Genomic DNA, 12,852 nt, shown 5'->3' on the forward strand with positions numbered 1-12,852 from the left:
ACTGTGCTAATGACCACACAAATCTGAGTAGAATAAAACCCACTGAATTGTGCACTTTATATGAATGAACTTTATAGTATGTGAATTTTATATATATATCGTTTAGGTCACCAAAGAGGTATAGCTAATAAGCCAACAGAGGGAATAATACAGAGTTACAGGAAGTACTCAATTAATACAAAAGAAGGGAGAAAAAAAGGAAGGGAAACAAAGAAGAGATGTGACAAACAGAAAACAAATAAAAAGAGGACAGTTTAACACAACTCTATCTATAATTGCAATAAGTGTAAAGATCTACACAACACAATTAAAAGGCAGAGAAATGTCAGATTGGATTAAAAAAAGATTTAAGAGTCATTGAACTATGAAAATATATGGAATCATCCAGAAAAATGGTTGGAGGAAGGACTGCCCAGGAAAAGGATGATGAGGAATAGAGTCGAGGAGGAAACTGTGGCCCACCTGGAGCACACAGGGACTACCTTGAGAAGACCCTGTCCACTAAATGGACAAGCAAAAAATGAACAAAAAACAACTTCAAAATAGCAAAGAAGAGTTATTCATGAGATTTAGCAATTAGGACATTAGAAACCTTAGGAGAATTGTTTCCAGAGAGTTTTGATGAAAGGTGGAGAGATTTCAAATCAAGCTTCAATTTTAAACTTTAACAGCAAAGACTGAGAAAGGAAGTCATGGTACTTTAAACTAGTCATATCAATTATCTCCAGAGAGAGGGACTGGGTGGCTGGGGAATGGGTGGCAATGGAGTCACAGCCTACTGTTTTGTACTTTTTGAGTTTTACAAAGATCTGTAGGCACTGTGGGAAATCAGGTGACATCATTGTTAGCAGAGAAAAATGCTTTAAAAACTGACATGTGCTCATTGTTTGAAAACCCAGGATGCTCATCTTTTATTTCTAAGTTAGACTCCAATTTATTTTTTAATAAATGAAGATGTTAGTAAAATGAATTCACCCATGTCAGAAATATTTACAGCCTTGTTTATTCTTGACAACAATTTGCTACCCTTTCCCATCCAAAATATAAATTGAACAAAATTTTAAGAATGACAATCTTAAAATGAAAAAGAAGTCATCAATATAAAATGTGATTTCAGAAGTAAGATTTCAATGTTTTGAAAGCAAAACTTCCCTTACTATCTATACTCTGATAAATAGCAGGAAATATTTAGTATCTCTTGAAATAAGAGAGGCATGACAAGTAGCCATGGAATAAAATAGACAAAAAGTTACAGGAATATATAGTGTCAACCTGACAAAGATGAAGGATTTTTTTAAAGGGAAAAACTAAATGATCTTTTTGAAAATATCAAACTAATATCAATTAAAATAAATCACTCAATATCAATAAACAATTGACAAATATCAACTACTCTTTAGAGGTAAGAGGTGAGAATGTCAAGTGGAACAGGTCCTCTAAAGAGACCTAAGTCTTGGGATTATTTGATCTTAGTAAGCATTTATAGTAATTCCTGAATCAAATAAATCTATAATCATTACATAAAATAGAAGTCAAATATTTTAGCACATTACCTTGCCAGAAAACAAAATTTCCAGATTCAGCGTGGCATGCAGAGATAGGTGGATGGTGGCTGACCTAATAGAGACAGAAGGCAAAAACCAAAAAAATGAACAAAATGTTGCATATCATGAAATATCTTCTTTTCTCCTTGATCTGTGATATGACACAAAGTACAGGGACTTCACTGAAAGAAAACTTCTGTAGTTTCCTTCAATAAGTCTGTCCTCAAGAGGGCGCTCCTGATACAGTCAGCTGTGAATTGCTCAGCTTGATCAGGGTGTAGAAAGTTGTTAATGGAAATCTCTGGAAACCTCTAGAAGCTTCCTGGGAATGTGTCCCAGTGGCAAATGATGAGGATAGAGAGGTATTTTAAAAGGTGTAAAAATAAAAACAGTCATTTGAGGACTGCCCATTCATAAACCAAATGATCTGACATTGGCTACCAGGTACTTTAGGTTTCTAAAAGTGCTGGCAAATATTTTAACTAAGATGTCCAAGAAAAAGCGTTTAACATGAAACTTCCAAGCAACACAAAAACACTCTCCCTTGGGCTCAGCAGATTTAACTCTTGAAAAGTGCTTTAAAAGCTGATTTAGCCTCATTAAATTTAGCCTCTTTTCAAATCATCTACAAGAAGACTGATCCAAGATAACTTTCTTTTTTTTAAAACTTTTATTTATTTTTTAGGTGTAAATGAACACAACACAATGCCTTTATTTTTATGTGGTGCTGAGGATCCAGGCTGGGTCCTGCCTGTGCTAGGCGAACACTCTACCACCGCTAAGCCACAATCCTAGCCCCCCAAGATAACTTTCAAAAATAATAATTTCTGTAATAAAAAGCTAAACAATTATAGAAAGGTTCATTAGCTGTTAAGAATTATGTATTTCTTTTTTGTCAAAATAAAAGTATCTTGAATAAAAAAAGTAATTATGTCCCAGAAAAGACAATCCCTACAACAGAGACTACCTTTTGATGTAGGGTCACTACTTGTTTTACTCACTAATTAAGAAGATAAAGAAAAAATGGCTCTCCTTCCATTTTCTCTTTATCTTAGTAATACTCAAGGAACATGTTCTGTCACCATCATTCAGCGCTTGGTGAAACCATGCTGGTAGTAGTGTTTCTAGAAATTTCTCTGAGTTAGCTGGTTCTTAGCAGTAATACCTTAAGTTTAGAATATTTAGCCCAAAGCCTTCATATTGTAAACACAGAGACTGAAACCAGAAAGATTAAGTAACATTTCCTTAAACACTGGTAGTTAGGGGAGAAATAGAGGGGAAACCCAGTGTTTCTGGTTTGTCTCAATTGTTTTCACTCCCCACCCCACCCCCCCAAAAAAAGTTTTAAGTAGCTGTAAACTGTTTTCAAACGCATAAAGCACTCAGAAAACTGAGTCCAGCCTGGGATGGACAGGTGTGGGTATGTTTGAGGAGAGGAAAAGGACTTCAGATAACAAAGCCATAGCCACTTGCCTTGATTTGGATCCCAATTGTGCAGAGGAACAGGATTTGAAACGTGCTCTGCGCTCCCCACTCCTGCAGGTGGAGAACTCAGGGGTGGAGTGATGCTGAGTTGTGCACATCACAGACATGTGTGGCCAGTGGGATTGCAGCAGAACCCACTTGGGCCAGAGAGGAGTACAGATAAGGACTGACAGAGTGTAATCTTTCACGTGACTCAGGGAACTTAACCTCCAGCTGCTCTATGACGTAGGGGATGCAAGTGTGTGGTCACTTGGTTTCTCTTAGCTCTCACATGCCTAAGAATGACAGTCCCTCACTGTCCTTTGGGGTTTTCCGGGGCAATTTTCACTTTAAACTTAGAAACCTAAGTCCTATAAAAGCAAATCTGTGTTTGCCTTTGATTTTTGTTTATGTTTTTTAAATCCAACCACTTGGAAGTACTTTCATATTACAAAATGCTGCATCTCCTTCCTCCTTTCTCTCACCCAGAGAGCTCTCGATGAAAACAGCAGAGTTAACTTTAAACCATGGGATCATATAAAAATAAATCCATGTCGGACAGTCCTTACCTGCCCCTCCACTTCCCAGCCCCGCTTGGAGTGGGAGGAAACTTAGGGAGTGTTCCTCTCTCCCGAAAATGTAGACATATTTTAAAGTGGATTATTATAATGTAGATTATATTCATCCCACAGAAACAATATAATAATGGGGGAGGTGAGCATTATAGCTTTATTCAAGAACTTGGCATCTGTTATAGATTTAGCTAAATATAAACATCAAAGCAAAAGAGAGTATATAAAAATTAGGCACATATTCTGCAATATAGTAAATCCCATAAAACAGGATAAATATATTGTCCATATGATTTATAAAAGATGACCTATCAGAGTCAGAAAATCAAGGGACAAGCAAAATAAAGGAAGGAGGAGGGCAGGATCAGGTATCATAAAGCCAGAGGGAAGGTCATAGAGCACAAGGAGGAGATAGGGAGAGAGGAGGGGTAGGAGAGGGGGGGAAGCGCAGAATGAATTTTTAAAAATCATGCTATAGGCATATAAAATATTCCACAGGGAATTTCACCTTTATGTATAAGTAGAAAGAACCAATCAAAAATAAATAAATAGACGAGTGAAAGAAAGACCAGAAGAGTAGAGGAAGGAGAATGAGGGAAGAGAAGAGGGGACAGAAAAGGCAGGAAACGTGAACTGAAATTGAATTCCATGCTGTGGGATCGTGTTGGACTGAACCCGATTACTAGGTATAACTATAATCCTCCAATTTAAAATAAGGGACTATTATGCTATTATATATACATCTGATAAAATACAACTTTGATTTAAAAAAAACTATCATGCCAGATTAATAAACCAATGTTTAGCAGAATGGCCCTAGATGGGCCCAAAAGATGCTTTCCAAATGACTAAATATCAGCATTCGTGTATCAGTGATTTTGCTGATTCCCCTTTAGGTTAAATGGGTCTTTGAGAAAGGTTTATGTGCACCATTTTGCTTTTAAGAAGTTAACAAAGCTTTCTGGGGAAATTTACAAAGATGCCTTCTTTTTTTAAATACATTTCTTCCAAGAGCACTTATTTGTGAAATGTTTCTGGATCATGAACCACGGGCTGCACTAGGGTCAGGAAGTCAGGAGACCTTCTGTTGTCCCACCAATCCTGGTTCTAATTCTGCAATGTCATCTGCTGTCTGTGTACCTTTGGGAAAATTTCTTAATCCCTTTCAGCCTCAGTTACCTTGTTTGTAAAACAGGACTAACGCCACTGATGGCCTATACAAAGAGACCACACATTTAAAATGTGTACAGAATTATATACTGTCCAGGATCAGGCAGAGGCTAGATTTTAATTTTTCTTGAGTGTATGAGAGTATTTCCACCTGGTTTTCATGGTGACCTTTTATCTTCATTCACTTTATTTTATAAATAGAAAGACAAGACTTGCTCAATGCTACACCATTAATGAGTGACATAGGCAGCATGCAGTCCCAAATCCAGGGCTCTTTTCTCTATGTCCCAGTAGCCTTTCTATGTCTCCCCTCAAAGTGGAGCTCCTGTCCCTCTCAAAGACACTGCACATCATTATAGTCCCTTTCTGTGAACATTTAAAGAAAGCATCTTTTGAATCTGACCTTTCCCACCTCTCTGAATCTCATTTATCTCTCTGTAAATGAGGTCTGAGGATCTCTCTCGGCTTCAAAATGCTGTGATTCTAATATCTGCTCTCATCATCCTCTCTGACTCCCAGCACCACAGGGGCCAGGGGATGCCAGCCAATTTGGAAATATGATTCTAAGGCTCTGAATAGCTTGAATGCCCATGGGAAGGGATAATTTAGAGTTAATCCCTTAATCTTTGGTGATGGCAGTCTTTCTACTGAATAATGAACATAACCTAACCTGTATTTGTTTATATGGGATTTGGTTTGGTCTCTATTATTATTATATCTTAATTCAGGACCCCCCCCAAAAGGCAATAGATGCTTTTGAGTTTGAACTGATTCAGCCCCAGAGGAGATACTCAGCCTATAAGACGAATAGAGGCAGACCTAGCTTCCTGCTCCATTGCTTCTCTCCAAAGAAAAGCAATTCCTAATTTGTAAGGATTCCTAAGGACTCAATTAGTATATTGTTTTACTGTGCAAGTATTTATATGACCTTTCTTTCTTTCTCTCTCTCTCTCTCTCTCTCTCTCTCTCTCTCTCTCTCTCTCTTTCTTTCTCTCTCTCTTTCCCCCTCCCACCCTCCCTCCCTCTCTCTCTCTTTCTTTCCAGGGATTGAACCCAGGGGCACTTAACCACTGAGCCACATCCCCAGCCCTTTTTATATTTTGTTTAGAGACAGGGTCTCACTGAGTTGCTTAGTGCCTCACTTTTGCTGAAGCTGGCTTTGAACTTGTGATCCTCCTATCTCAGCCTGCTGAGCAGCTGGGATTACAAGCGTGTGCTGCTTCACCTGGAAAGTCGTGTATCTTTCTTCCTATGAGCTTCACTGTAATTCTTCTAATTCTTAAGAACACTTATAATTCATTATTTATTTACATATATGAGGCTTTTCTTTACCCTGCTATAATCATTTTGATTTATGCTTTGGAGGTATTTAATATAAGAGTTAGGTGGTCAAAGGAGAAGCAGATGAGGACAAGATATATTTATTTTGTACGTTTTTCTTTTTTGGATTTAGAAAAACATCAAACATATCACTTTTCTCCTGTAACTGCCCAGAGACAGAGCTACATAGCTCTCCTTGTTCCTGCACCCTACAACAGTGTAGGACAGCTTATGGAAAAGAGAACATACACCAGGTGAAAACAACCACCCAGGGAGGGGACCAAGGGGCCATTCTTCCCATGTCATTCATCATTTACTGTCTGACTTGAGGTGTCAGGCACTGTCCTAGTTTCTGGGAATAAAATGATAAACAAAAACAAAACCCCTCACCTTCATAATACAGTTTATATTTTAGGGCAGAAAAGGACAGCAGACAAGACAAATAAGCACCTCATCTGTCAGTAGTGACAGGTGTTAGGGGGGACAAAGCAGAGGGTGAGGATAGAGGTGTGGGTGGGGAGCAAGATAGCACTGTCTAACAAACGGAAACCTCTGAGGCTGAAGGAAACAAACCAAGAGGATATCTGGGAGAGGTGCATCCTAGGCAGAGGACATTGCAGATGCCAAAGGCTGGAAAACAGTGTGAATAAATGGGAAGCAGCAAAAAAGACCAGCATGGCTACCGGTGAGGGAGGGGAGAATGCAAAGAAGTAAGGCGACCGACCTGCTGGCCTTGGCGTGCGTGGTGGGCATGGCCAGGATTCTGGATTTGATTCCAAGTTATTTGAGAAGTGGGTGGAGGGTGTAGAACAGATTTTGCTTCTGTTTAGAACACTCACTTTGGCTGCTGTGTGAGGAATTAGTGTGGAAATGGGACCAGCTGTAGGTTCATGGCAAAAGCCTCAGTCACTGATGACCCAGGCATGGGCCTGGCGGGCAGCACCATGGTGCACTGCAGTGGGAATGGCTGGCTTTGTAAGGCAGGCCCCTGGGTTTGCTGCTGGATGGATGTGGATTATAAGTCACAGGGCTACTAAAGATGATGCCAAGAAGACTGGCTGATGTGGGTGAGAATGCACCTGCCAACTCTATTCTCTTCCTCTGTGTTCCAAGTTAATTACTCATAAACACACAGCTTCTTGAAAAACAACCCAAAACACAAAGTGATTATTTGACTTAGAAGTGTAGCAAACCACAAAGCAATGGCTTTGTCGCTTTCTATTTGGTTGTTACTAGTTTTATTTGAACAGCCTGAGTTTCCCCTCTGATGGTATTTCTAAAGTCAATGCAACTAACTTTGATCAGTAGTAAATAACTGTCACTAGAGGTAAAAGAACCATCCACCTAGGTCACACGTGTGTGCAAGGAGAAAAGAGATAAAGAGAAGCACTTGTAAATTTTGCCAAGAAAGTATGTTCAGAGTTCTACAAATGAGCAACAGAAAAGGAAGAAGAATTGAGCCAAGAGAGCAAAGCGGAAAAGACCTCACCTGGGTCTCACATTTCAATGACCTTTTCCCCTTGCATTTTAGTAACTTAATAACCACATTCAGCATTTCTGCACAAACTCTCAACAGTAGTTAGCTGGGTGTGTAAACGTTACAACTACTTGAATAAAGATCTGAATGACTGAAGTCTCATGTACACAGAGGAAAAGCTACTTTTAGTTCACAGCTTAAGCAGCTCCAGGGGCACCATTGATTACAAGATCACGGCTTAATTGTGTGTCCCTTCAACACCAAACCCTTCTCAAAGGTAGGAGAAGAGCAGTATGGCTAACTGCAAGGAATTTTCTGCCTATTCCTTCAGCAAAGGTCAAAGCCATCATGCTAGCCCCATAAGGAACAACCCTGACCTGCAAGGGAAGAAGGGTGCTTTCCCAGTCCTCCTTTTCTGGGCTTATTTAGAAAGCTGAGACTGATTCACGTTTCTGGACACAAAGGTGGAACAGCCCAGGGGTGGAACACAGGACAGAATGTTTATGACATTCCTGTCAGTCTCTCATTCACAAAAGCCACACCTCAGCCCACAGCAGGAAAGAAAAAAGTCCTATGTTAGTTTGGATAGGAAAGGTTTAAGTGGCAATTGACAGGGGGAGAAGGAGAGATAGCTGATCATCAAAAAAAGGAAATAACTAGATAGCACTTCCCCAGCACTTCCCCATCAACTGGTTGCTAACGGCTCCTGTTGGGAAGGATTGCATTTTCCAACAGGAGCAATCATCATCTGTCTTTTAGTCATATAGGCATGAGAAGAAAGAAAACCTAAAATTTATAAAGGGGCTGTCAGTCCATCACCTATTGTCCGTTTGTCATTTGTCCATCCACCCACCCAATTGGCAAAAAAACAAATAACCAACATTACATTAAGTGAAAAACTCTTAGGGGTTAAGTTCTGTACTAGGCGCTGGGCATCCAAAATTAAATAAGATCTAGGGCATGTTCTCACTTAAGATAGTTCATAGGCTAGGAGAAGTGCTTATAGCACACAAGTTTTGACATGTGCAGGACTTTGATCTTTATAATGGCCCCTGGTTCAGTGTGGTTGTGTCCTTATTAGGAGATAAGGGCGGGGCCCTGGTTCAACTTGGCTTGTGTCCTTATAGGAAGATGGGTGAAGGGCCCTTAGTTTGGTGTGGTTGGTGTCCTTATAAGGAGATCAGGGTGGGCCCTTGGTTCAGCATGGTTAGTGTCCTTATAAGAAGAGCAGCACAAGTTTTGATTCAATGTGACTTCCTTCATTATACAATTATCTTCCCTCCTATTTAGTTGATATTGTAGAAAAACATGAAAATTGCCTTACCTCTCATTTTGGGTATACTCTACAAGTATTTCTTTGTGCTTCCCATGGGGGGGGGTTCCATTTAATGTCAGAAAGAGATGCCACTCAGATGTGAATCTATAGCAACATGACTTCAGTAGGGTACAGATGCAGCTGCTTGCTGTACCTCTCCAACCCTGCCCCCTCAGTTACTGATGTTACAGTGTTTATATTCAATACCATAGAATAAAATCAGGGTGTTTTGATACATTATTCTCTTACAATTTTATAGAAAACTAAAGTAGCACTAGCTTTTATAATTGTCATGAATCTGCTTTACCAGGGATCTTTCTGGCTTCATCAAGATCTAAGTTCCCATCTAAGACCCTTCAGTGCAAACCCTCACACAGGGCACATCTAGTGGGGACCAACTCCCCGGGCTCTTGTTTATCAGGTGCTGTCATTTGAATGTGTGTATCTCCTAAATTCCTGTTGACAGTTCAGCCTCAATGTAACAATTTGAGAGATGGTTAGGCCAGGAAGTTCCCAGGCCAGGGATGGGATGTGCACATTAAGAGAGCTTCTCCAGCACGTGCCAGGACCTGGTTCAGTTCCCAGCACTGTACACACGTGCATGCCACCCCCCGCCCCACAAGTACATTTTTCCAGCTGGGTGCAATGATGTATGGCTGTGTTTTAATTAGCTTTTTGATTGCTGTAATCAAAACACCCAACAAGAACAACTTGGAGGAGGAAAAGCTTCTCTGGGGCTAACAGTTGCAGAGGTCTCGATTCACAGACAGCTGACTCCATTGCTCTGCCCAAGGTGAAGTCATCCATCATGGGAGAAGGGCCCAGTGGAGGAAAGCTGCTCAGTGCAGGGCAGCAAAGAAGCAGAAGCCTCTAGTGTAGATATGATGAGGACTTCCAAGGCCACAAAGGCATTAAAGATTTTCAGACTCAAAATGAAAAGACTACTGAAGTATCCCACAAATCTTAATTCTAAACAAGTAACTATCAGCCTCCATAACACAGTAAAGCAAAAAACCTTCCAGTGTCCTTTCTTATTTTTATTATAAAAGTGGAAAAGGTCCTGGAGGCCCCAAAGTGAGATGACCACTGGGGGTTATGCCCAGGTGTGACTGGGTCATTTCTCGCCCTGACCTGACAAGGAGCTATTGTGAGGAAATTTCAAAGAGAAGGTATATAAGAGAGTGGCTGCAGCTGGGTTTTTGTCCTTAAGTACATGGTTGTCATCTTTGGATATTGGGGGGGGGGGGGCGTTTCTTTGCTTTTCTTTTTTGTAGTTTTTGTTTTGGTTTATTATTACTATTTTTTTTTAAGCTAGCATCCTAAGATGGTGTTCTGTTTTAGGATAAGCAGTGAGAGTGTCAGAACAGTGTAGAGTTGCAGGGGCCAGGCTCCTATGAGCCCACCTTCATGGACCATTATGAAGTTGTGCAGGGCAATGGGGAAGGGGACTTCACCAAGGTGAAGCTTGCTTGCCATCAAGTCACTGGGACAGAGGTTATGTTGAAGGTCATGGCAAAAACAGCCTGAAACCTCCCCTTCCTACCTGAACCTAAGTTGATGTTGGGCTTCAACCACTCAAATGTGATCCGGCTTTTTCAGGTCATTGAGACCATCAAATATGTCTACATTGTCATGGAGCATGCAGGTGGGGGATATCTACAGAGCCTCATCTTGGAACCTAGTGGCATGCCAGAGGAGGAGCCCGCAGATTCTTCAGACAGATCATGTGTGTCATGCAGTACTGCTACAAGAAGGGTACCATGTGCCAGGACCTCAAGTCTGAGAGTGTCATGCTGGATACCAGTGGCAAAGTATCGACTTTGGCCTGAGCACCAGATTCACAGCTGGGCAGAAGCTGACCAGGTTCTGGGGCACTCTCCTATACTTTGATCCTGAAGTCGTTGGGCAGGAGGAATATGTGCCCCCCCAACGTCTGGAGCCTGGGCATCCTTCTCTATTTCATGCTGACAGGGAGTCACCCATTTATGGCCAACACTGCTCAGGAGGTGAAGAAGCTGATCATGGAGGGAATGTGTGGCATTCCCCTGCATGTTTCTGAGGGAGCTCAGAGCCTCATCTGTGACAGCCTGATGGTGGACCCCACGCAGAGGCCCACCCTAGAGCAGATAATGGGGCACCCATAGCTGAGCCAGGGCAAGGAAGCTTCACCCAGTCCTTCTGATCAGGCACTCCTCAACCTCCCAGGTCCCGCCATTATAACAACTATGTTCAGCAAGGGTTATGACCCCTACAATACCTGGGTGTCACTGTCAAATAAGACATCTGATGTCGACATGGCTACATACCTCCTGCTCAAGCTACAGAGAACCCCGGAGGTGGGCTGTGAGTGCCAGTTGAAGCCCATGCATCATAGGGTGGTTGGGCCTCCCCAGGCCCTGCAGATCCTCCCAGGGTCTGCCCCAAGAAGTGTTCCAGTGAGCCTGCCCTTCACTTGCCCTGCGAGCAGCAGCAGCCTGAGGAGGCCAAGCAGACCCAGCAGAAGGGTGGTGGCAGTGCCAGCATGCCTGCCATTTGTCTCTGCTTTTTCCACGTGGGCCCACTCCTTCCTAGCCCAGCCTCCCAGCAGGATGCTGCACCCAGCAGGCCTGACAGCTTGATGGTTGCAGAAGACGGCAGCTCATCCTCCTGAGGTACCTTCCCAGGACGGCATCAGGGGTGGGAAGAGGGTGAGGAGGCGGATCGCCACCTGCCTTGTCAGCTCTGTTGTGTACCCTGCTTCAGCCGGTCAGCAGTGAAGGACAGAGTGACTCCAGTGGAAATGCCGAGCCAAGGCCCACAGAACCAGGGGACAGCCAGCAGACCCTGAGGAGCGCCGACTGGCTCAGGCTTCTCCCCATGGATTCCAGGCAGGAGCCTCTGGATCCACCAGGAGTCTCCTCTGCCCCCACCTGCGAAGACACCTCATAGACACTCTTCCCTAGGACACTTCCCTCTGCCCTGCTCTTTGTCCTTTCTCCCATACTTTGGGAGAAATTTGTTCTTAATTTCTTTTCTTCACGGATTGCAAAGGCAGTTTTTTATGGTTGTGGTGGTGGTGATTTTTAAAGGAGGGTGGCCTCAGGGCAAAAGCTGGACCCCAGCAGTCATCCTCTCCAAGGCCTGGACCACTGTGCCTCCTGCTCTTGCTCAGTGTAGATACTCTCTCACCTTGAGACACAGTAGATGGAGACTCATTGGCCTTGAGCCAATGTAGACAGAAACTTGCTCCCTTTGTCCTAATGCAGATGGAGGTTCCCCCCTTGATTCATTTTGAGCTGGTGTCTTTGGCCAGAAAGAATCCTTTTCCTGGACTTCAGGACCCTCCATGAAGTGTGTGGGGTGGGCTACAGCTGTGGTAGACACCTCTTGCAGGGCATTGGAGACTCCAGAGTGTTCTATGGCTTCATCTCCATAATCCCATGTGCAGAGGGAGAGGTGGCTGTAAAACTCTTTTACATGCCTCCCATCAAGGTGTGAGGTTTATGTCTACTGCCTGGAAACCTGGATAGATCGGTAACCACCTCAAACAATAAAATATTAAGGCAATCACCAAGGCTAGGTGAAAATAGGCAATGAAGCTTCTGCCTTGCCCAGTGAAATCTTTGTACTGGAGCCCCAAGTTATCTTTCCCTAGGGACACCCTGACTGACCTAAAACATTCCTAAAAGGGAAAACCAAACTGCTTGCCCTTGTTGCCCCCTCTAATCCTGAAGCCCCAAAGCAGTCATTACCCATTTCCCTTAAACAGAGGGGAGAATGAAACCAGGGCAAAGGACAAATAGCTGATGATCAAAGAAAAGGAAATGGGCAATTAACACTTCCCAGCACCTGTTTGCTAGAGCCTCTGCGGGAGGGGAAGGATTCCACTTTTGAACACAAGCAATCACCTCCTGTAACTCTCTTCCAGCCTTTTGGTTATGTAGGCATGAGAAGAAAGGAAACCTGAAATCTATAAAAGAATAGAACAGCCTCACTCCCTCGGGCACTAGC

At 42.6% G+C, this 12,852-nt stretch overlaps 1 protein-coding gene across 7 annotated transcripts in view; it reads right to left on the reverse strand.

Moving 5' to 3' along the window:
- Positions 1-12,852, reverse strand: part of Osbpl3 (oxysterol binding protein like 3) — a 188,093-nt gene that overhangs the window by 18,963 nt on the left and 156,278 nt on the right. For all 7 annotated transcript variants that reach the window (XM_071613834.1, XM_071613823.1, XM_071613828.1 and 4 more), the window contains one exon: positions 1,554-1,617. In XM_071613834.1, coding sequence (XP_071469935.1) covers positions 1,554-1,617 — 64 coding nt within the window. The remainder of the gene's footprint in view (positions 1-1,553; positions 1,618-12,852) is intronic.

The sequence above is a fragment of the Marmota flaviventris genome, chromosome 1 (assembly GCF_047511675.1).
Source record: "Marmota flaviventris isolate mMarFla1 chromosome 1, mMarFla1.hap1, whole genome shotgun sequence".
NCBI classification, from domain to species: domain Eukaryota; kingdom Metazoa; phylum Chordata; class Mammalia; order Rodentia; family Sciuridae; genus Marmota; species Marmota flaviventris.